At 37.5% G+C, this 22487-nt stretch overlaps 1 protein-coding gene across 4 annotated transcripts in view; it reads right to left on the reverse strand.

The window, feature by feature from the left end:
• Window positions 1-1706: 1706 nt before the first annotated feature.
• L3mbtl3 (L3MBTL histone methyl-lysine binding protein 3) overlaps window positions 1707-22487 on the reverse strand; it is a 108737-nt gene continuing 87956 nt past the window's right edge. For all 4 annotated transcript variants that reach the window (XM_076859749.2, XM_076859746.2, XM_076859748.2 and 1 more), the window contains 4 exons: window positions 15900-15979; window positions 6944-7113; window positions 6656-6718; window positions 1707-2101 (listed from right to left, as the gene is read on the reverse strand). In XM_076859749.2, the coding sequence (XP_076715864.2) occupies window positions 1958-2101; window positions 6656-6718; window positions 6944-7113; window positions 15900-15979 (457 nt within the window). In that variant the 3' untranslated portion in view covers window positions 1707-1957. The remainder of the gene's footprint in view (window positions 2102-6655; window positions 6719-6943; window positions 7114-15899; window positions 15980-22487) is intronic.

Here is a 22487-nt window from a genome sequence, read left to right on the forward strand (position 1 = left end):
TATCTTGGGACATAGTTTGACAAACCATACTAAATCCTAATCCTAAAGATTTATTAGATAGATAGCTGCCCTTTTTCCTCTCCTCCTTTTTGTGGTCTTGAGGACCAAACCTAGGGCCTCATGTTGCCGGGCAAGCATTCAACCTCTGAGCTACCTCCCGGCCCCTACATGGCTGTCTCAACGCCCTTATGCTTGATGTTGTCCCTGATCTTGTTCTATCTCTCCTGTGTGGCAAGCTTCCTTAAAAATCATACATGTATAAAAAATGTATCTGTAATTAAGACTTTATTTCATTTATATCAGGTATAACAAGTGCAACTTGAATGTACAGATTCTGAACAGAACATAAAAAAGGGGGAAAACCAACAACGAAAACTTATTTATCAGATTCATGCAAAGAAATGAATGGGACACTGCAGATGTCACTGACCCTCTTTTACCTTAAATCATGACAAATGCAAAGGACTGCTAACAGATCCCAACAGAGCACATTAAAGGAAGTTCTACATCAGGAAAAAAAAAAAATGAGAGCAACTAAGGAAAGGGGTGGGACTTTCATCAGAATTCAGACAGCATGCTACAAACTTACTTTCTATTTTTAAAATAGTCCTTGAATAAATGTCTAATCCTGGAATTCAAAAGTACATCGAAAGACTGACAAAATAATTTACTTTTTCCCTTAGAAATGCATTCTTACAAAAGAAACACCGCCAGCTATCAGTTTATAGATAATCAAGGGTTTTCGTTTAAAGTGCATCCGAATGCTCAGATAGTGAGGCAAAGTATTTTACAGAAAAGGGAATCCTTCTAGAAGGGAGGTTCTTGAATGACTGCTTTGGGATTCACCTCCCTGACCTGTGAGCACAGACATTTGTGTCTGAGGGTGCAGCTCCCTCACTCCAGGCCCACAATATAAAACCTAGACACTTGTTCTTCAGCCAACCCTGAAGAAAGTCTTTGGGTTTGGAGGACACCTCAAGACTGGAGACAGCTCTTCATGGATTAGTGTTTCCACCAACAGAATGAGCCTTTCATTGCTGAAAAGCTACTTCAATGACAATTAGAGAAAAGCTCAAAATAATCTCATAAACAGTTCAAGAGCCCTACAAACAGCCCCCACTGCAAAATGTAACCACACATTCCTCTGGTACCATCTGACTCTCGTAAACAACGCAGGCACCACGATGTATGAGACTGATGCCACTCAGATATGCTACCTAATTTATTTATGTTTATATATTTTATTTTTCAATTCCATTCTTTTATATACATGTTTTTGGTAATTATAGTAAAGATGCTGGTGAAAAGTAATTTGTTTAAGATTTCATATAATGCGTGCAAAAGTAAAAACACTGATTTGAAGAAAAGTAATTTTTACAACTCTTCGGCCCCAACAAATGATGACAAGCAGTTAGGCAATACCATGACTTGCAAAGTTATACTTAGCATCATGTTGCAATTCAAAATATGGCACAAATGAACAATACAGGTAACAGTCCCACTGGCTAGACTTAGCCAGGTTTTGACTAATTTGGTATAAGTTGAAATTCAATTATATAAAAAGGTTTCTGAAAGTACTGAAAAAGAAAAAGTGTACATGAAAGAGAATTCAACAATGTTTACAAAATGCCAAAGTTCTTACTCTGCCCCCCCTTACCATAAATAATTAATGAGGTCCCCCTTTCCCCCACCCCCCAGCCTCAAAAAGATTTACAAAGATAAATTTAGCTCAGTGAACAGAACCAAAAGATGACTGTTGTTAGACAGTACCTGGTTAAAAGCTCAAGCACTTTCCTAAGAATTCATATATATTGTCTCTTGAGGAATATAAATATCAGATAGTGTTGCTCTTTTGAATTTTCGAGACTTCTCGCTTAGGAGTTATATCCGTCCTTGTGCTTTGAATAAAACATGAGCTTTAAAGCAGAAAGCTGATGGTACTCAGAATCCACCATCTTCAAAGTTCATTGTGAGAATTCTTCTCTGCAGCTTTGAACATCAGAATAGAATTAAAAATTTTGAGAGCAGGGCCCAGCTTAATGCTCATGATTTTAACAATGTCCGTTTGAGTCATGAGTAGAAATGCTTCTCCATCAATTTGCTAAAATATGGGGAAGAAACAAAAGAATGTGAATTAGCCAGGAGTTGTGCTGTGGAAGCATCCAAGGTTAAGTTCCTGCTGGCCTCCACACAGGAGCTACACAGAGGCTTGGTGTGCAACTGCATTTCCCAATATTACCTAACCCAGACGACTCAAATGTGGTCTGGGAGCAGAGCCCACAGGAAAATGAAAGTGCCCATCCCTTCTTGTGATTCCCATGAGTTAGGTGCCTAGTCAAGAAGAACATAGGAAAATTTAGGGTGCCCCACATCTAGTTCAGACTTTTAAATTAAAGATAATAAGCACACCATGTGGGCATAAGTCAAGGAATTCGAGAAAGCATTCAGCTGTATGCTAATATATATATTTTTTAATTTGTCCTCTACCATGAAGGAAAAAGGTGACAAGAATGACATTTACTTCTAGCATAGCCACAATTTGTCTTTACATACACGGAAGAAAAATAATCAGCAGTGTTACCATGTGGGCAACAGTAAGAAAGATCCTCCTCTCTCGGGGCTACTTCTAAGATAAACGGCCTATTTGTCTAGAAGCACTTCCTGGTTCAAAGACACACTGCCACAAAGATGATGTCTGTTGTTCTTGGTGGAGAGATTTTTAGTTTTTTTTGTTTTTTTTTTTGGCATGACTTTCAACTCTTAGGGCATTCCACCACCTTAAAACACATTAATTCACTCCTCTTTAGTTTACCCCTTTGCATAAAAAGTAAAATACACTCGTTTTCCCTCTAGACTGTGTTAGAAACTTCTCACAGCAATACTGCGTTATGTAGTTGAATTATGTCCCCTGCAAATTCATGTGCCAATGTTTTAACCCCCACAGTCCCTCAGAATGTGACCTTATTTGCAAAAGGGTCAATGCAGATGTAATAAGATGAGGTTACACCAGAGTAAGGTGGGCCCCTAATCCAACATGACTGGTGTCCACAAAAAAAAAAAGAGGGAAATTTGGACATAGAGACAGATACACATAGAGGGAAAACAGGGAACAGTGGCTGCAAGTCAGAAGGAGAGGCTGCTTCCTCAAGTCTGCAGGAGGAGGCAGCCCTGCCCCACCTTGACTTCTAGCCTTCTTCAGATTTCCAGCATCCAGCACTGGATAATAAATTTTTGTCATTTGGACACTGACCTGTTTGTAATGGTTGCCCTAGCAAACTGATAAAACCCTGAATTCTGCAAAGAGTTCAGTAAACAAAGGCTGACATAATAAAATAGCTATTTCTTAAGATCTCTCTTCTCTAAAAATAAAAAGCCCTGTTCATCTAAACTGACTATATAGTACATATAGTATACGTAACTATTAAGAACTAGAGTCATCTTATTCAAATTCAAGTGATAATTATGTGGAAAAAAAGTTTGTTGACCTCAGTAAGAGGTCATCTGCTGCAGTAAACTAGACGGAAGGACTGCCAGGTTGGATGTGGATTCCGTGTTCTGGAAATTTTGGCTCTGGTTTCAATTGCTTATGCTATGAAGAAGGTCAGGAAGAAAGGCAGGGCTGATGATAACACTTCACTCAACCAAGGCAGACCCTGGCAGAAGGGACAGCCCGACAGAAGTCTTCTAGATCCTTAATGAAAATGTCAAGTAACACATTGCATCTCAAGGAGCGCACAAGAGACTGATGAGCTGAATCCAATTCTGGACCCTTCTGGAGGTTTGCAGCAGCCACCGAGTGTCCTTCAGTGTCTATGTAAGACTTAAACATGACAGGTGACTGAAGAAAAGGAACATGTAGAGAACTGAGAGGCTGGGATTTGAAGTTAAGGATAAAAACTGGTTAAATTTTGGTAGATTATTATTTATGAGATTGTGCTAGAATGAAAAAAATCTTGAAGCCAGTGCCTAACTCTGTGTTATCTCATACAAGCTGCTCTGATGTGTGGCTCTAGAATGAACTTCAAGTGGAAGGACATAAACGGAAGGAAGTGCAGTGTGAGAACAGTGATCACTGCACTGTGTTACTGGGCTTACTTCTGATTTGCTTTTGTAATGCACAGAGCCCTGACTCTATAGATGAAGTGTTGTGCTAAAGCCCTAAACCAGGAAGAAGGGTTAGGAGCTCAGGACCTCTTCCTTCTTTTTCACTGTTCTTCCCTCTATCCACTCAGGTTCTTTACCAATGATTTCACTCTGTAAATCACAATGACATAGTTTGTTGGAGTCTTTCTCAGAGTATAAAGGTATTAGTATATGCACTCAATGAAAGCATTCTGAACACCTATTATATTCTAAACACTCTTTTGAGGACTGGGCATATAGCAAAGAATAAAACAGATAAAAGCAAAATATGCAAGCAAGCACAACCTCTCTGTGGAGTTTACATTCCAGGAGTGGGAGACGACAATAAGCAACAGACACAATAAGGAAGCAAATTAATTAGTAAGTTAGAAGGCAATTATGTGTTCTTAGAAAACAGAGCTGGCTGGGGAGATGAGTGGGCAGTTGAGCGGGGATGCTCGAGTAGCAGCAGATGGTGATTTCAAGGAAGACAGGGCAGGACCAATTGAAAAGCTGGCATCAGAGCAGAGGGAGACAGTCATGTGAGCATTTGGAGGAAGAGCATTCTAGACAGAGAAGAGCCTGAGCATGTCTGGACAGTCTGAGGAGAGCAAGGAGGCTGGCGTGTGGAACTGTGATGGGCAGCCTAAACAAAGAGGCCAGGCAGCAAGGGGTGTCAGGCTGCAGGCCCCTGTCAGGACATGGGATTTTACTCAGAGACTGGAAGAACCTGAACAGAGAAGTGACATGATCTGCAACTAGGTGTGTTTTAAAAACACAGATTCCACCCTCTTCCTCTCTCTGCACCACAATCCTGGACCGGGCCATCATCTCACCTGTTGATTCATGCAACAACTTCCTAACAGGTCTCTCTGCCCCTTTTTGCTCCCCTGTATTCTATTCCCAGCACAGCCAGAAATACCATATCAATCTGAGTTTGAAATCAAACCTTACTTTAACTATATGATACAGCAAATCTACTATATGGATTATCTAGCTATTAACAGAATCAAAAAACAGAATTTACAAAATAAATTGACTGCTTGTTTATTTTCAAAAATATTTATCATTTTTAAAGGTAATGACCACATGACTCTTTCAAAGAAAGCACAATGGCTCTAGTGTGTGAATCTAAGGCTATGCAGGGATAGAAAATTCACTCAGAGTAGTTTATACAAAGACAGGACTTAGGGGGGAAAAAAAAACCCAAATGAGCAACTGGCAACTAGAAATCAGCTACAAAGAAGACAAAACATTTCTTCAGTAGGAACGTAAACCAGAAAAAAAGGGGATGTTTAAAATTAGATCCTTGTGCATTTTAATTGGCATCCATCTAAAGAATAATTATATCTAACAGTTTAATGAGGCCTACAACCAGTTGCTGAATTTTCAGCTGCCCTTACACTCTTGCAATGCTCTTAGCTGCAAGTGTGCTAGTCTTAAAAGCTAAGGTCTAGGGACTGGGGATGTGGCTCAAGGGGTAGCGCGCTCGCCTGGCATGCATGTGGCCCAGGTTCGATCCTCAGCACCACATACAAACAAAGATGTTGTGTCCGCCGAGAACTAAAAAATAAATATTAAAAAAAAAAAAATTCTCTCTCTCTCTCTCTCTCTCTCTCTCTCTCTCTCTCTCTCTCTCTCCCCTCTCTCACTCTCTCTTTAAAAAAAAAAAAAAAAAAAAAGCTAAGGTCTATAGGTGAGGAAAACCAGGTGTACATGAGTTTAACTGTAGACAGCAGGTGCTGGAGAAAGCCTTCTGAAATTATGCAGTCTGTTTTCTGCCTTGTGGCAGTAGTACACACTGCCAAAATCAGAGCATTAATGGACTGCTCTGCTTAGGAGAGATGACAGGAAAGTGGCTTATTTTTACAAATCTCTGGTGAAAAGGGTCTCCTGCTGTACTCTGACTGCATCACCTCTAGAATAGTTAGAAAGCAAATTCCTACTTATTCTAATGTTCAGTCCAGGTGGTCATTATTAATCATCCCTTATATTCAATTTTTGGAGAAGCAGTGAAACAATAAATAAAATAATCTTCCCAAAGCAGACTGTGATAAATGTCTATTATTATTCATAATAATGAGAAATATTTAAGAGGTAAGGGATTCTTTTTAGCAATAATGGTAATATGATTTATTTTAAGTATCAAATATAGTTAATCTTGGTATTGTTAGAAAAATATTTGAAAATAAAATAATGGAAACTAATTTCATTTTATTAAAAAAATGTTGCATATTTCTCTTTTGGGCTTCTTTTTGTGCTATGAGCTATGTAAGTATATGCTATTAAGTTCTATGTTTTTTTAAAATAACGAGTCTAATGCTCCTGTGCAGAATAAAATGGTACTTACAAACATTCCTTGGGCTCTCATCTACCAAGACATTTTTACGTAACTCATTTGTATGTGTCAATTTGTCAATTTCAACATAACCCATTTCTCAATTCTGCCAAGTCAACGTATTTCCCCATTGGATGCACTTCAGTGCTTTGATCCCATTAAATGACATTAATAGCAATTTAATGGAATACTTACTTCATCTTTAAACACCTTTCCATGTTCTTCACACCCAGGTAAGCTCTGTATGAATTCTGACACCTGTCAAAAATAATACAAATCTCTGAGTTAAAAAACAAACCAAAACAAAAAACTCAATTGCTACAGGTTCAAAATATTTAACCCAGATGTTTTAGGAATCTGTTAGAATAATTCCTTCTCTTACAGAGAGTAGGGGAGAAAAAGAAACCCAAACAGTACCCTATCTACTCTCATAAGTCATTACTCTTATACCTGCTGCCTGAAAGATAAGAAAATAAAATATACCTCATCGGTGCTCCATTTGGAAACTTTACTCGCAGGAATTCCAGCAACAGTTGGAAGAAGTTTGCTCTGCTGCTCCCAGCGCAAGGGCAGACATGGAATTGGGGACTTAAAGGACAGAAAGACAGCTGACCTACGCTGTGCCTGCTGTACAGTAGGCTCCTCCCGGGCACCTGCTCAATTGAAACAAATGGGATATCATTCTCTGAAAGCAGCAAAAAAGCCCAAAATGCCATGCATGTCCCCCAGATGATGAAGTTGTGGAAGAGGAGGAAGTTTAGCGGGATTCTTTTCAACATCATGTCATTGAACAATCACCATCTCCTTTGTCTTTACTGAAGGTCACTGGAAAAATCAACCACATTCAACTTACATGTTTGCTACAGCATCCATTATTAAAGCCATGTTTCATTACGTGGTTCAGTGTTGCCTCTTGAATGCTGCAGATGAGAAATGTGCCACAAGGAAAGTAACTCTCACCTTGGTAAACTGTTCCTCTTTCTGCCTCAGAAGTCATAGAGGGAACAGTTGCCAATTTGCATGCTCAAGTGCAGCAACTGTGCCCATCAGGTGGTTACTATACTTGTTCCCTCTTTTGACTCCGCCTTGGTTTGTTTCTAATTTACTAATCAGGGTGACTTTTATGTAGCCAACTTATTTTTTTTATTGAAAGGAGATAAGAAATTACTGCAATAAAAATAAAGCAGCAGAAAGACAAATGCTTTTGTGACTCTTCACTTGCGCAGATCAAACTTAAAATTTCAGAATTTTCTATTTACATGCAAGATCTTCAAAAATCAAACAGGTCTGCTGCTGCTTTCTAAAAACAGACATTCTCTAGCAAATAACCTCTGTCCTTAGAACTCTTGACTCAAGATTGCCAGCAGAAGAAAGGCAACTCTTCCACCATAGTCTCCCATCACACACAGGTCAGCTGCGGGGATATTTCAAGTCCATCAGAAATCCTTGTCAAATGGCTACTTAGTTTAGGTTTTTCCATTTTTTTTTTTTTGCATGCATTCTCTCTAAGAATATATTCAAGTAAGCTTTTTTTTCCCCCTTGAAGAATAAGATTTATAGAAAGGTACATGAATTTTAAGTTCACTGAATTTCACAAAGTAAACATATCCAAGTAGTCAACAACCAGATCAAAAAGAAGGTGGCCAGCACATTCTTATAACCCCACTGGTTCCCACCAAGGGTAGCTATTTCCCTGACTCTGAACACGGTCGATTCATTTAACATTTTGGAACTATAGTTAAATGGGATCACTGGTGTTGGTTTCATTGAACAGCTTATCTGTGAGATGCTTATGGTCCACATAAAGACAAGCTCTTGAGAAGTGCATATTCATGATTTATGCCCATTTTGTCTACTGGGTTGTCTTTTCTTGTTTTCACTGATTTACAGATGTTAGCTAAGTACACCCTGGGTAAGACTCCTTTGTTGGAAAAACACATTACAAATCTCTCTCCCACTCTGTGAGTCCTTAATAGGATCTTTTGAAAAACAGAAGTCCCTAACTGTAATAATGGTTATTATTTTTTCCTTGTATGCTTAATGTTTCACATGTCTACTGAAGAAATATTGTTTACCCCAAAGTCATAAGAAGTCTACTCAGTTTTCCTCTACAAACACTCTGTGCATTTCTTACATTCAGATCTACAATTCATCTGAATTTATGCTTGGGGTATTTATGAGGTAAGAATAAATATGAGTGTTTTTTACACATGGATTTCTAACTGATCAACCACAATTTACTGAAAAGACCATCCTTTTTCTACTACAATGAAGTGCCAGAGTTTCCATACAGATTTTTCATTTTGACATACTGACCTCTTGACCTCAGCACAGATTTAATTACTATCACTTTGTAAGTGTCCTAATATCAATGAAGTAATCTTCTTCAAGATTGCCTTGGCTATCTATCCTTTCTCCTTTGCATTTACATGGAAATTTTAAAATCAGCTTGTAAAAGAAAAAAAGACAAATGATGTCTTCACAATACCAAGTCTCTCAATTCATGAGCACAGTATATACCTTTATTTCTTTGGGTCTTTTTAAAAGCTCTCATTAATATTTTGCCATTTTCATCTAGAGATCCTGCACACCTTTTATTAAATTTATTCCTAAGTATCTGATGTTTTCTGATGTTGTTACAGTGGCACAGTTTTCTTACAAATTATTTTCTCTTGCTCCATTCTGATTTTCTAATTGGTTTTTTCCTCTTCAGCTAGTCTAATCTAAAATTTAAATTGTTCTAAATGTTATCAAGTCACTTTACAAGGTCAAAAATCTATTTTTACATGAGCTAACACCTACTGGTTCTGATTCTGCTCTGCTGGGCCCACACAGCAAATTTTCTCCTATCATTTCACATGAAACACCTCTTAACATTTTTAAATTTAAATTTTTAAAAGTCTCTCAACATTTAAAAAAAAAAGTCATTATAACCTCTCTTTCCACATTTCATTCAATCAGTCTCAAGGTTTTAGATCATCATCTGATTTTACCAAACCAAATGTATAAACTAACACCAGTTTGCTTTTATTCTTTTTAAATCATCCAGAGCTCAAAGTAGTTTTGTGTAGCCAGATATAGGATAGAGGCTGGGAAGTATCTCAGTGGTAGAGTGTTGCTTAGCATGCACAAGGTGCTGGGTTAAATTTCCAGCACTGCAAAAATAAATAAGTAAATAAACAAACAAATAAATGAATAAATAGGGGTGGATGAGGGGAGGCTGGGGATTGGGGATGTAGCTCAGTGATAGAGCACTTGCTTTGCATGTATAAAACCCAAGATTCCAACTCCAGCACCAAAAGTAAATATAATAATAATAAAATTAAAAGAAAAGGGAGAGGGGTTGGTGATACCTTAAAATCATTCCTTTAATCTCAGATATTCCCAAGAGTTTAAAAATTATTTGAAATACAATCATTGTGTATATGTCACAAGACAGGCTCAAATGAAATGGTAAGGTTTCCAATTCCATACTAGAGTAAAATAATAGAAATTACTTAATTATTTGTGTCTGACTGTTTGCCACAACAGTCCTTTTTAAACCCAAACTCTACCCTGCCCAATGTATATGTTCCATTGACACCTGGCACATTTACTTTGTCACTATAGCTCCATTCTATTTCCTACAACAAGTTATATTACTTGTTCATCACAGTTCTTTTCCAATGCTCCTACATTATTCCTCAGAAAAATAACTCTAAATTACTAAAAAACCTAAACGTCCTGTATTTGTGGTGACTTCTGCATGTCTTTGGACCTGATAGTATAAGCAGGCCTTAGACACATACTACACCACTCCAATCCTAGTACCAACTTTGCTTCCTTCACTTTAAGACTTCACTCTTCCATTTTGCTGAATCTTCTGTGTTGACTGATGCCCAGAGACTCACTGTTATTTTTTGACAAAAGGGGTAACTGCAGTGTTTACCAGTCATAGAACATACCATCTCCTATGATTCTAGTCCAAGAGGAATAAAAGCAACTTCATTTGAGTGAATCTGTATTTGATTCTGTGAATTGCTCAGAAAAGTGAATCCAGGTTTTTACTTAATGTGAGATAGAGACTAAAATAAATGCAAAGACATTTTGGCTCCAATGGCTGGCTCACTGTCAAGAGCAAGGAATGGTTAGTCTGAATGTGCACAACATGCTTTGGAAAACACAGTGTTTTGTTCTGTAAGACATTTCCACCACAAGCATTTTATTAGGATTCTCTTTCTTACTATCCTCCTTTGCAAACCATCTACCTGCATGAAAAAATAATACTTTTAAGGAGTTTCCTATAGTTTTCAAGTTTCCTAAAATAAAAATTGACCAAATATATCTGTTCAGATTGTTTTGACTCTTTTGTGTTCCTTTAAACCAATGACAAAAGTGAAACCAAAACCTTCAAATGCCTGCTCGCATTCTAGTGTTGAAACAGTGCCACGAAGGAGCTTGTCTCTAAGATGGGGAAACTGAGAACCAGCCCTCATACACCCAAAACCACACTGAGAGATAGGAGCCACACCAGGGTGAGGCCTGATCTCTTCTGCCTCCTGATATAAAGAATAGGGTCTGGATCCAGATGGCAAGTTCTGGAATACAGCTGAGAGGCTTGGATTCAAATCCCTACTCCGTCAGTATAATATTGGCTAAACCAATTTACATGTAAGGATTACAGGATATTTTCTAAATGTTTATCCTAGCATCGGACATGTACTAAGCTCTTGGCAAATGGGAGAAATTACTACAATCTTGAAAGAAAGGCATGTAATTGACAGTGTATTGGACAAAATGAAGAAGACTCAACAATCTGTCTCAGCTAATATTCCAGAAGGCTACAAAATATGTTCTTTTTTTTTTTTTTAAGAGAGAGGAGAGTGAGAGAGGGAGAGAGAGAGAATTTTAATATTTATTTTTTAGTTTTCGGCGGACACAACATCTTTGTTTGTATGTGGTGCTGAGGATCGAACCCGGGCCGCACGCATGCCAGGCAAGTGCGCTACCTCTTGAGCCACATCCCCAGCCCACAAAATATGTTCTTAATGTGAAAGGAAAAAATAAAACCAAAAGAAATGGAATATCTGGTCACTATTTTTTTCCCTTCAAATGAGGTTAACTGTTGACTAAATATAAAATGATCAACAACAAGTGTTTGGGTAGAATAAGTAGATTCAAAGGATCGAGGAATACAGAGATTATTAACTTCCAAGACACTTAACCTTAGGCATGAAAGATTTTTGAAGATCACTTCAAGTTAACAATCAAAATAAACAGACTGCTATGGAGGAAAAACTGGAGCCTGGTTTTTCCAGTAAGAATCTGGCACATTACAAAATGGCGTTCAAATTTTTAAAGATATAAGCCCCCGGTGAGAGAGAATTCTTGAAGGAGAGAAAACAAAAACCACAGAAGCATAAGAAACTTGAAAGACAATCTACAGAGTTCTTTATTAATGGGCCTTCCACCATGGTGGAAATGAGCTATTTATCGCTTTAGGTGGAGAAGATGAGAGAAAGAAGACTATCAAATTATATTCCATAAAAGCCCCTAAATGTCCAATTCCACAACAGGGCATGAATCATCTAGAAAGGGCTTATAATTATGCATACTGTGCTGAATTAAACTGAATTAATTGAAGAGACATGGGATGAATCCTTTTTTTCTTTTCTTTTTCTAAAACCAATTTGTTCCAAGATTCCAAACAAAATCATCTTCGTGTACCTAGTGAGTCACTAAACCCTATTGGGTTTGGAAAGACATTCAGGGTAGTTGCTTCTCAGTCTTCTCTGTGGTTAAGTGCAGCCCACTGCAACGGGCTTCCCCTCACTGCTCCGTAGCAACCCCAGTCCCGCCAGATCTGGAAGGACCACAGGAATAGAACTGTGAAGGGGCACTGCTAGGCACCTCCTGGGCTCAAGGGAGTGGGCTGCAATGCAGCACCTGTACCTGACCTTCACCAGATTTCAGGGATTCTGTCCTGACCCAAATGGGAAAGTGTTCCCTAAAAGACACAGGGAACTACTTCAGGGCTCAAAAATGATAAAACAGAAAACAATCACCATGGAGCTTCTGATAAAAAGCTCTATAAAAACATCAAAAGGGAGCACTGATTTATTGACAGAGCTTAATGATTTTAGTAAGTCACAGGGGACATCACTTTTACTAAACAAAAAAATAGAATATGAAAAGAGAAGATCAAGACAACACCATTGGAAATTATAGGAAAATAAAACACACTGCTGTTAAAAATCCACGTTACAAGCAATAAATACTAGATATCAGAAGAGGTTCGTGAGCTATTTTAACGTGGGAAACATGTCTAGGACATCAAAAAATGCACAAGTTGTTAAAATATTAAAAACTCTTTCATAGTGGTTGATAATAATCACCTCTCCACCCCACACTGGGCCCTTGTGGAGCTTCCCCAAGACACAGATATGAAGGAAACTCATGATGCAGCGGGGAGTTGTGAGACCCTGCTGGAGCAATAAGACCACTGCAGGTTACAACCATTTTTATGCAATGCTGGCTGCTAAAGAAACTGCTAAATATTTTACATATCAACTCTTGGTTCCAATCCAACAACAGAAATCACTAGTCAAGAAAGAGACAAACAGAGCAAAAGTAAAAATCAAAACTAGGACTGAAGGAAACTTTTTGGTTCTAAGGAACACCTGGGTCTAAAAAAAAGAAAGAATGCGCATTACTTCCCAGGAAAAATTCATGCAAGAAAAAGTGCATTTAAGAACCGGGTTCATTTTTCAAAATCAAAAGACTGGACTGAATTGGGGTAGCCAAATCTCACAGATGTAAAATGGTATTTTGGTTTCATTTTTTTTTCTGTTTGATTTTTCTTAAAAGAAAAAATAGGCCAAACAACTGTCTAGACATAGTGAATTCTGTGACAGGCCACTCAATTCCCCTTCATGCTAAGGCCACTGCCTCCCTCTCCAAGAGCTGTCCTAAAACAGAGGGAGCTTCTTTACCTAAGGACACCCACTTCTGGCCAAGATCTGAAGCCTGCTCAATCAGACACAAAGCCTGGCCCTCTTGCCTAAATTTGGGATAACTCTGAAGAAACTTAGGGCAAGGACTAGGTCTCTTTTGTAATCACATCCCAACTCGCCTTCTCATCCTATCCAAACCTCTTTGTCTCAGTGTCTCATTGGTACCATTCCCAAGAACACTCACCAGCAAACCCCCAGACAACACTCTCTTCATTAGAAAATGATTATGAAAAAAAATCCACTCATTTCAAAAAGATAAAGGAAGTCTAAGAAAGATGTTAAGTGAAAGACAGCAAATGAAATGATTTCATTACAGATAAAATTAATTTTATGGATGGGGGTTGGAATGATAGTGGAATGAATCAGATATAATTACCTATGGGCACACATGATTACACAACCTGTGTAACTCTACATCATGTACCAGACAAATGAGAAGTTATACTTCATTTAAGTATAAGGTCTCAAAATGCAATCTACTGTCATGTATAACTAATTAGAATTTAAAAAATCAAAAATTGATTTTATGGGACACTTATTCAAAATGTTTCAAAAATATTAGAGACAGTTATCAAATTCACTTTAGGAGGCTAAAGTTGAATGAGCCAGTAAAGGGGAAAATTTTAGGCCAATCTCATATAAACACTTTCATAAAAAATGTTCACAACTGATTTTACTAGGCTTCATTTCACAATACAAAAAGATAATAATTAAAATATGCATACTGAACTACTGGTTTTATAGGTTCAAAATAATAAAAGTAAATGACTTGGAAAAAATCACAAAATTAAGAATTATATATGAATTCTAGAAATGTTTCTTTGCAAAGAATTACAAGAGGAAATTCAAATCAAGAAAAATAGAAAAAATAAAAATAGAAACTAAAAGTAGGGAGAGAGAAGACCATACATATCAAGTGTTAATAAATCTAAAATTCTCTATGAAATGGGTAATTTTCTGGAAAAAAAACTACCAAAATCATTTAGCAAATAAAAATTAAATAGGTTATCAAGTTAAACTACAGTGTTTTAAATTATTACTCCCTCAAAAAGTTCAGGGCCTAGAAATTTTTATTATGGATTTGCACCAGCAATGAGATACAAAGACATTATTTCCCCACAATATTAATAGTACTAACAAAAGTGGTATATTTAATCCTCAGAACAACTCAATGTGTGCGCATGGGGACCACATCAAATTTTTTCAGGAGAAACTGAGGCACAGCCACAGGACTAGTATGTGGCAGAGCCGAGAAGGCCATGCTATTAACTTTTGGTAGACCGATGCCTACAAAGAAAGGCTGAGCCTCTGTGGGAGAACTAGACAGAGCCCTGATAACAAAAACTTCAAAAATTAAATATTTTTCTTCTTTTTCAATGATCAGAAACATTTTAAAGAATCAAATCCTTATACAGGCTTACTATGTGGCAGCCACTGGTCTAAGGAAGTAAAAATGTTACTGTGTTTCTCCCTCACTACAACCTCAGGAAGAAGTTATGTCACCTACTCCTTCAGGAGAGATGAGAAACAGGCGCACTAAGAGGTGATTTTAATGACATGTCCAAGATCACACAGCTAGCAAGTGGCAGAGAGACCGAACCCTGGCCATCTGTAGGATCTTGACGTGGTGCCATAAAACATGCTGCAGACAGTGCTGAACATAACTTCCAAATTAGTCATTAATTATTGCTTTATAACAATCAGCTACAAAAACCCAAGCACCACTGAGTGAGTAGGTCACTGCAGAGTCATTAGGATCCATTCTCACATCTTATATGATATCCAAACCAAAAAAGGGTACGTGAAAAGCAAGGTCTCCAAGAATAATCATCACACTGACAACCAGACATTTTCTTATGAGAAACAAATAATAAGTTATATGTGAATTAATAAGTACACTCTATACCATGAAATTACTGCCTTTTAAACAATAATGTGAGTCAAATTACTTTCTCTAGTATAACTTAAAACATTGGTTCAAATGATTTTTGTGATACTTAATGAAGATCATATTCTATTTGGATTTCTTATAAACTCTGAATTGAGTTTTAAACATATTAAGCAAATAACACCAATAATACTAAAGAAAATGTAGCCCAAGAACCAAGAGAATGTCTCTTACCAAGCTGTATACAATATATGAAACACATTGTGAATATAAAGCCATACATGAATCTTTATCATTATGAATTACATGCTAAATAAATTTTTATTGCCTGCGATAAGGAATAAACCAACCAAATAAAGCTCATCTTTAATATAAATCTGACTACTGTATTCCAGTTAAATTCTATTTATTTTGCAGTGCTGGAGATCAAACTCAGGGCCTTATGCATGCTAGGCAAGCACTCTACCACTGAGCCACATCCCCAACCAATAATTATGAGTTTTACATTCTTGAATATTAAGAGTAACACCCATCAATAAGATGAGAATATCATAGTTACCTCTGGCTTCATGTGATGTCCTCATTTCACTTTCTGTTCTCTCTTCAAAGTCTTCTTTGACATCATCAGCATGCTGGTCTCTGAGGGGAAAAAAAATGTATTTCTGTATTTTATAAGAGGAACATTTAAAAAAATAGTTCATAGCTATATTTTAACAACTTTTTTTTTAAATTTAAAAACAAGAACTACCAAAATATTAGAAAGGCTATGTAGTTCTACAACAAAGCAATTAATACTAATAACATCTACAAATGCCCCCCTTTCCTCATCAACAATTTTTTATTATTATTCAGAAAGGAGATTGTTTTTAAAAAACTAAGAATATTAAGATGACCTATTCTGGAAAATGTAGCTATTTAATAACCCAGTAATAATTTCTCATGCATTCATGAGAAATTTTACTTGTTATGTTTGGTAAGACTTCAATTTAGGGGAAAAAAAAAGGTTTGGAAGTCTTGGACAATTATTTACATCATTTTACACCTCGGGTTCCTGGGACTTGGGGTTGAAGCTGAGACATAAAAATCAATCTGAATTGGAGGAAGTTTTTCTTGGATTGATTAGGTCAAATCCATAAACTGAACTGATTCTATCACTTTTTGACCAGGAATGACCTAATACTAACCCAAACATAATACAGATTGCCTAAAATAGAATGGGTTCATTAAAAATCTTAATTTAGATCTTTCCCCTTAAGCCAGGAACAAAAATGGCTCTAAGAAACTGGGCACATGATACTTATTTAAAGCTAAATTTCAGAGATTTGAAAATTTTCAACCTAATGTATTCCATCTTCAAGGTTCAAAATAAACCTCACTTTGTAATTTCCCCTATCTAGGATACAGTATCTATCTGACTACATATTTCAGTGCTTTATAAAATTCTCACCCAGACCTCTTTTATTGTTGAGTTTAAAGAACAAGGCAAATGCATATGAAACAAAATATCCCAACAAAACATAAAAGGTTCTACGGTTTTAATTACAAATTATTAATTTATACTCCATTTAAAATTATAACAATGTAACATAATGATGCTAACATAGTAAGCAGGCAATCAATGTTTTAGAAAAGATTATTTCCAAGAGCAAATGTGAAATTTCATTTGAATTGGGGGTTTGGCTCATAGTAAAAACAATCAGTCACAACTGCTGAAAACTATTTGCGCTTAGTTGAGAGTGGGGAAGAATCACTTTAGTTGTTCAATTAAAATGTATTTTTTCAAGAAATTCAGAAAGCTCTGAATTAAGATTTTAATGAATCCATTCTATTTGGAGCATGTCCAGCATGTTTGGTATAGTATTATGTCAACTCAATGGCAGAGGCTCTTACTCCAGAAAAAGTAAAACAAATGTAAGAATATCACTGATCAATTGAAGAAGGAATGTTAGTTGAGGTATTGACAGAAAACTTAGTCTTCTCTGTTAAAACAGTGCTGAAGTCATACTTCGTGATTACAATATGTTAAGATTGGCATACTTTGCACTAAAAATTAACTCATAAACTTACAAACTTGTTTCACATTAAATTGAAAATAATATTCTTTAAGTCAAGTTCTATCTCAATAAGTACTGATTGTAGCCAATGAAAAATGTTGCTTATGGGTAGCTATATTGATATTTATTGGAAACATATTATTGGAAACATGCATTGTGGTGATACAACTTAAAAGTGGCTTTTCCCAGAGTCAAAGAAAATATATTCCCTTAATTACTGTGATGTTCCTAGAAACTTTGAATGATTTTTTTTTTTTAAAGAGACAGAGCAAAAACTAAAAATAAGTTTTAGACTTCTCTGTGTAAGTTTTCAAGTCTCTTTCTAATGGAAATAGAAAGGGAAAATAAAACCTTTGACCCTCCTTGTTCTACAGTTTCAACTTCCTAAGCAAAAGTTATTCTAGTTACATAGTCTTTCAATTGTAGACAAAATATGTTTATATCAGAATGTGAAAACTTTGGGATAATATAGCAGTATATTCTGCAACATAATACAAGATGTGCTTCCTGACAGATTTTTAAAAACTAACTACCTGAAATATTTTTATACTATTGTTAATATTACAACATCACTCAACTTAAAAGCTTCTTGACCTGCTCTCCTTGATCGACATCTCTCGGTGCCAATAGTTATCTAGGTGGGAGCACACACTAGTTAGGGATGAGTGTGTCTCAACACAGAGAAAGCCGCCCAGCAACAGTGGTTATGTCCTTGGAAGCAAGGTGACCTGGTTCAAATTTCAGCTCTGCTACTTACTCATTTCACAGGACCTTCAGCAGCAAGTCACTCATTTTCCCTAATTCTCAGGTGCATCATCTATCTATAAAACAAGGGTAAGCCGCCCTCACAGAGAGCATTTTGAGGACTAAAATAAAAAGGTCTAAAAGTGCTTAGCACAGAGCCGGGAGCAGGACACCTGGCAGTGATGACTATTTTCCAACTACTAATATATCAGGATAAAATCACCTGCAGATCTGTATCTTTTGACTATTAAAATAGGTTTTCAAGTAATGGTGCCTACAGCTGAACTGCCTGGGTTACTGGCCAGGTCTGCTCCTGAGGAGCAGTGTGGCCAGAACCAAGGATGGGGGGTGTAACGCAGCACCTACATCACCAGAAGCCTGATCAGGGTTAAGTGAGCTTGGGTGGGAAGGAGCACCTAGAATATAGCAATTTCTCCTGGGATTTTAGAATTTTCCAGAACCAGTTTTCTTCAATTTATACTGAAAAACAATCAGCAACATTTTACTCAAGAATACTCTTTTGGCTTTTAATCAAGATAGTGGAATCCACTCAGAAAAACATGTTCATTGTTTTTTTCCTCTGTAATTAAGCAGCATGTTTTAGATGTCTTACTATCTTACTCTAATTATGCCTTGTGGTAAATATTAGGGAAACAAACATGAGAAGAGTAAATGCCTAGGAATAAGATGACATTTGAATGCATACAGCTGTATTTCCTTAAGTTTGTTTATTTTTCATTTAAAAACAATCCCTAACCAATTATGTTTCAACTGGTACCCAGTGTGCTAAAAACGATAGAGGAAAAAATATGAAACAATATATAATTCTGCCTCAATTCAAGAATGTATTCGTTTTAACCACCTCTCTAAATTCAGTATGTAAGGGGGAAGTAGAATATGCAATGTTAGCAGAAATGTGCCATATACGTCAGGAGCTCAGTGACTGTCAGCCCAGCCTCAGACACACTGCCACAGGTCAAGTGCAAAAGGCCTACTCCTTGGAGTAGCTTGAAATAACCTGCTATAATTTGGATCTGAAAAGTTCACAAAAAGTCCATGAGTTAAAGACTTGGTCCCCAGCCTGTGGGCCATTGGGACGTGGAGGACATTCAGGAGGTGGCGGTCTAGCTAGGCCATCAGAGGCATGTCTTTGAAGGGGATACTGGGACCCTGGCCCTTCCTCTCTTTCCTTCCTTTTGCTACCTCACTGCAAGATGAGCAGACTTCTTCTGCCACCCTCCTAACCTCCCACCATGATGCCACAGACCCCAAAGTAACAGGGCCAAATGACCATGGCTACAATCTCTGGTGAGCCAAAATAAACCTTTCTTCCCTTTAAGTTGATTGCCTCAGGTACTTCAACAATGGAAAGCCAACCAACACACAACATACTCTTCTCTTTCTGTAGTGGCTAATTTTACTGTCATAGGGGCCTTGTCAGGGCTGAAAAGGACTAGTACCCTAGTAAGAAGTGGGGGCACAGTGAATGCCAGAAAACCATTAGTAAAATGTAGGTTTTTCTGTTTTGAACTTCAAAAGGATGCCTATTTGCACATCCCCAGGAATTTTTGTTTGTTTTTTCAATACCTGGGCAGAGGTCACATATAGGTAAAGATCACAGAACAAGAACCCCGAGGTTGCGCTTTGCAGGTTTCAAATACTTAACCTGTCTCCAAAATGCTTGTTCCTATAAATGAAGAACCTTGAGAAGCTTCAAGGCAAGGAAATAACCACCCTCAAAGGAATTCAGAAAGGTTGGAAAAATGAAACCAGGGGCTTAAAAGTCTTATGCCTATGGTTAACATTCAAATAAGGGATTTTTAAAATTAAATTCCTTTTGAAATAAATGATACTATAGCCAATAGTTTTGTTTTGTTTATTTTTTTGGTACTGGGGATTAAACCCAGGGTGATTTGCCACTGAGCTTTTTCTTTTCTTTTGAGACAGGATATCCCTAAGTTGCTGAGGCTGATCTCAAACTTGTGAACCTCCTATCTCAGCCTCCCAAGTTACTGGGATTATAATGTGTGTGGCACTGTATCCAGCTGTAGCAAGTTTTACTGAATCAGGTTTTCATAAATATGGCCCAAGGTAAACATAGCTCACTCTAATGATTAAAAATAAAGACATTTTGATTAAGAAGCCCATTAAATTAGAAGTTCACATAAGGAACACATATTAGTGAAGGAACATAATAAAAGCATTATATCGAGTGAATCAAGTGAGTATTATCAAGATACTAAGGAAAAAACTGCAGAAAAACTCACTGAACAAATTACTCGATCCTCCTATGGAATGGAAAGCCCTGTCCACTAAGGCGAGAACTGGGAAATAAACATGACATGTCACAGACAACTTTTTGCTGTTGTGGAAAAGAGAATAGATGTCACTGCTGTTCTCTTTCTCATGGAAGAGTCCCATGAGTAGGAATTAGAGACAGTCAGGATCCTGCTACAATACTGCTGCGACAACTTCACAGGCATCTAACAGAAACATCCATCCTCCCTTACACTTGGAATGGCTGCCTTGGTGTCACAGCAGTTGACATCAAAACCTCAGTGAGGGTTTCACTAAAACTGGGCTTTTCTCCGGTGCATACAAACGACTGCACAGATTAGACTTAGATTCCCAAAAGCAGGAATATTTCAAAATTCCACAGCTCCTAATTCATATGTGGCAGCCCAGAGACAAAAGGGAGGGGAGGCTTTGCGAAGCCAGGGAATGCTTGGTCAGCAAAATGACTTTCTCCAATCTTCCACACCAAGCCCCCAGGCCCAGAAAACCTCAGGAGGGAAAAACAAAGTTCCCCAAGACTACTAATTAACTTTGGTAATCTTTTAGAACTCTGGCTCTAAAACTAATTTTATTCTGCTTGGTGTGATAGTTTTGCAAAGTAAATAGATGTATTTAGACTTGTAGTCTGATATTTTATGTTAGCTCATCTCCCCACCTGCTTAATAGGGCACAGAGGCTGTAGTGTGACTGGCAAAACTGCATTAGTATGAAAACTTTAAATCAGATTGATGGTAGCAATTCCTACAACCTGTTCCATGCACATTTCAGAGTGAAAACATGGGCCCTACAACTAGGAAGTCATTTTAATAGCTTATAACAAATAGAATGAACTAAATTTTTTTTTCATTAGATTACTTTAGCAGGCATTTTCAATATGCTTTATTGTGTTCCTGTGTTTATATCTACACAAGTTTAAACATGGGAGTGTAAAACACTGATTTTTAATAAAGATAGCACCTAATTTAGAACACAATTAACAAGCAGCTGTAGGACAGACCTCATGTGAATTAGACTATGTAGGATGGATGCCTAGTGTTTTCTAATTGATAATACATTGTGAATCATTACTCCGGGGAAGGATGTTTACATTCAATAGCATTTTCCAAAGCCCAGCATACAGAAGTCTTGCAGGAGCTTGTTAAACATGAGGATGAGAACTTCTCATCCTGGGATGAGAACTTCCTTTTCCTGACAGTATCTCTGGAAGCAGTGCCTGAAATCCACATTTTTAAAAAAAGCACTCTGGATAATGCAGGTGCAATTCTAAGTTTGAGACCCACGGTTTTATTAAGACATAGAAAGAAATACACATATGCTTTTACTCAGCTTGTGGACTTGTAGAATCGTTATCAGTCACCAGGAAAAGCTACCATCCGATGCCAGAGACAGAGATGGCTGCTGCCATGGAGTGAGGCCATCACCTTCCGGAAAGCCCCAGTTGAGCATAGGTGTTCCTTACACTTCAGACAGATGAATGGATGAGTGGGAAAAAACTGTGTGCCCATGTTTCTAACTGGACAGGCCCTAGGATATGCTCGTGAGTCTCTGAAGGCAGAGTCTAAGCACTCAGCACACCTTTGAGGAGACTCAAGCAGGGAGCTGTGGAATGTAGGGCAGAGCTTCCCTGGGTGCAGGAGTACTAGGATACTGACCCCTGCAGGCCTCCATAAGCCTCTCAGGCTCATCCATGTCCTTATTACTCCTTACAATGCTGTTACTTCTCTAATATCATTATCTGTGTGGCTGGGATGGTAAACAACAACAGACAGGAAAGTATCAACCTCATTTATTTAAAAAAAATGTATATATGTATTTGGGGGAATTTATCTCATTTAATAACTACTCCTTATATATCTGGTATGGTGATCTTACAAAGTTGGAAATGTAGGAGTTTTAAGTGAACAAAAAGAGTATAGAGCTATTGCGTATTAGGCTATATGACAGGCATGTTTCCTTTGAAGATGGACAGATGAGTCAAGGTCACCATTACATGTTGAGCGATGCATGGCAATATGCTCAGGTCTGAGGCTAATTCAGAGTGAGATAGGACGCGG

Source organism: Callospermophilus lateralis, chromosome 6, assembly GCF_048772815.1.
Source record: "Callospermophilus lateralis isolate mCalLat2 chromosome 6, mCalLat2.hap1, whole genome shotgun sequence".
Taxonomy (NCBI): domain Eukaryota; kingdom Metazoa; phylum Chordata; class Mammalia; order Rodentia; family Sciuridae; genus Callospermophilus; species Callospermophilus lateralis.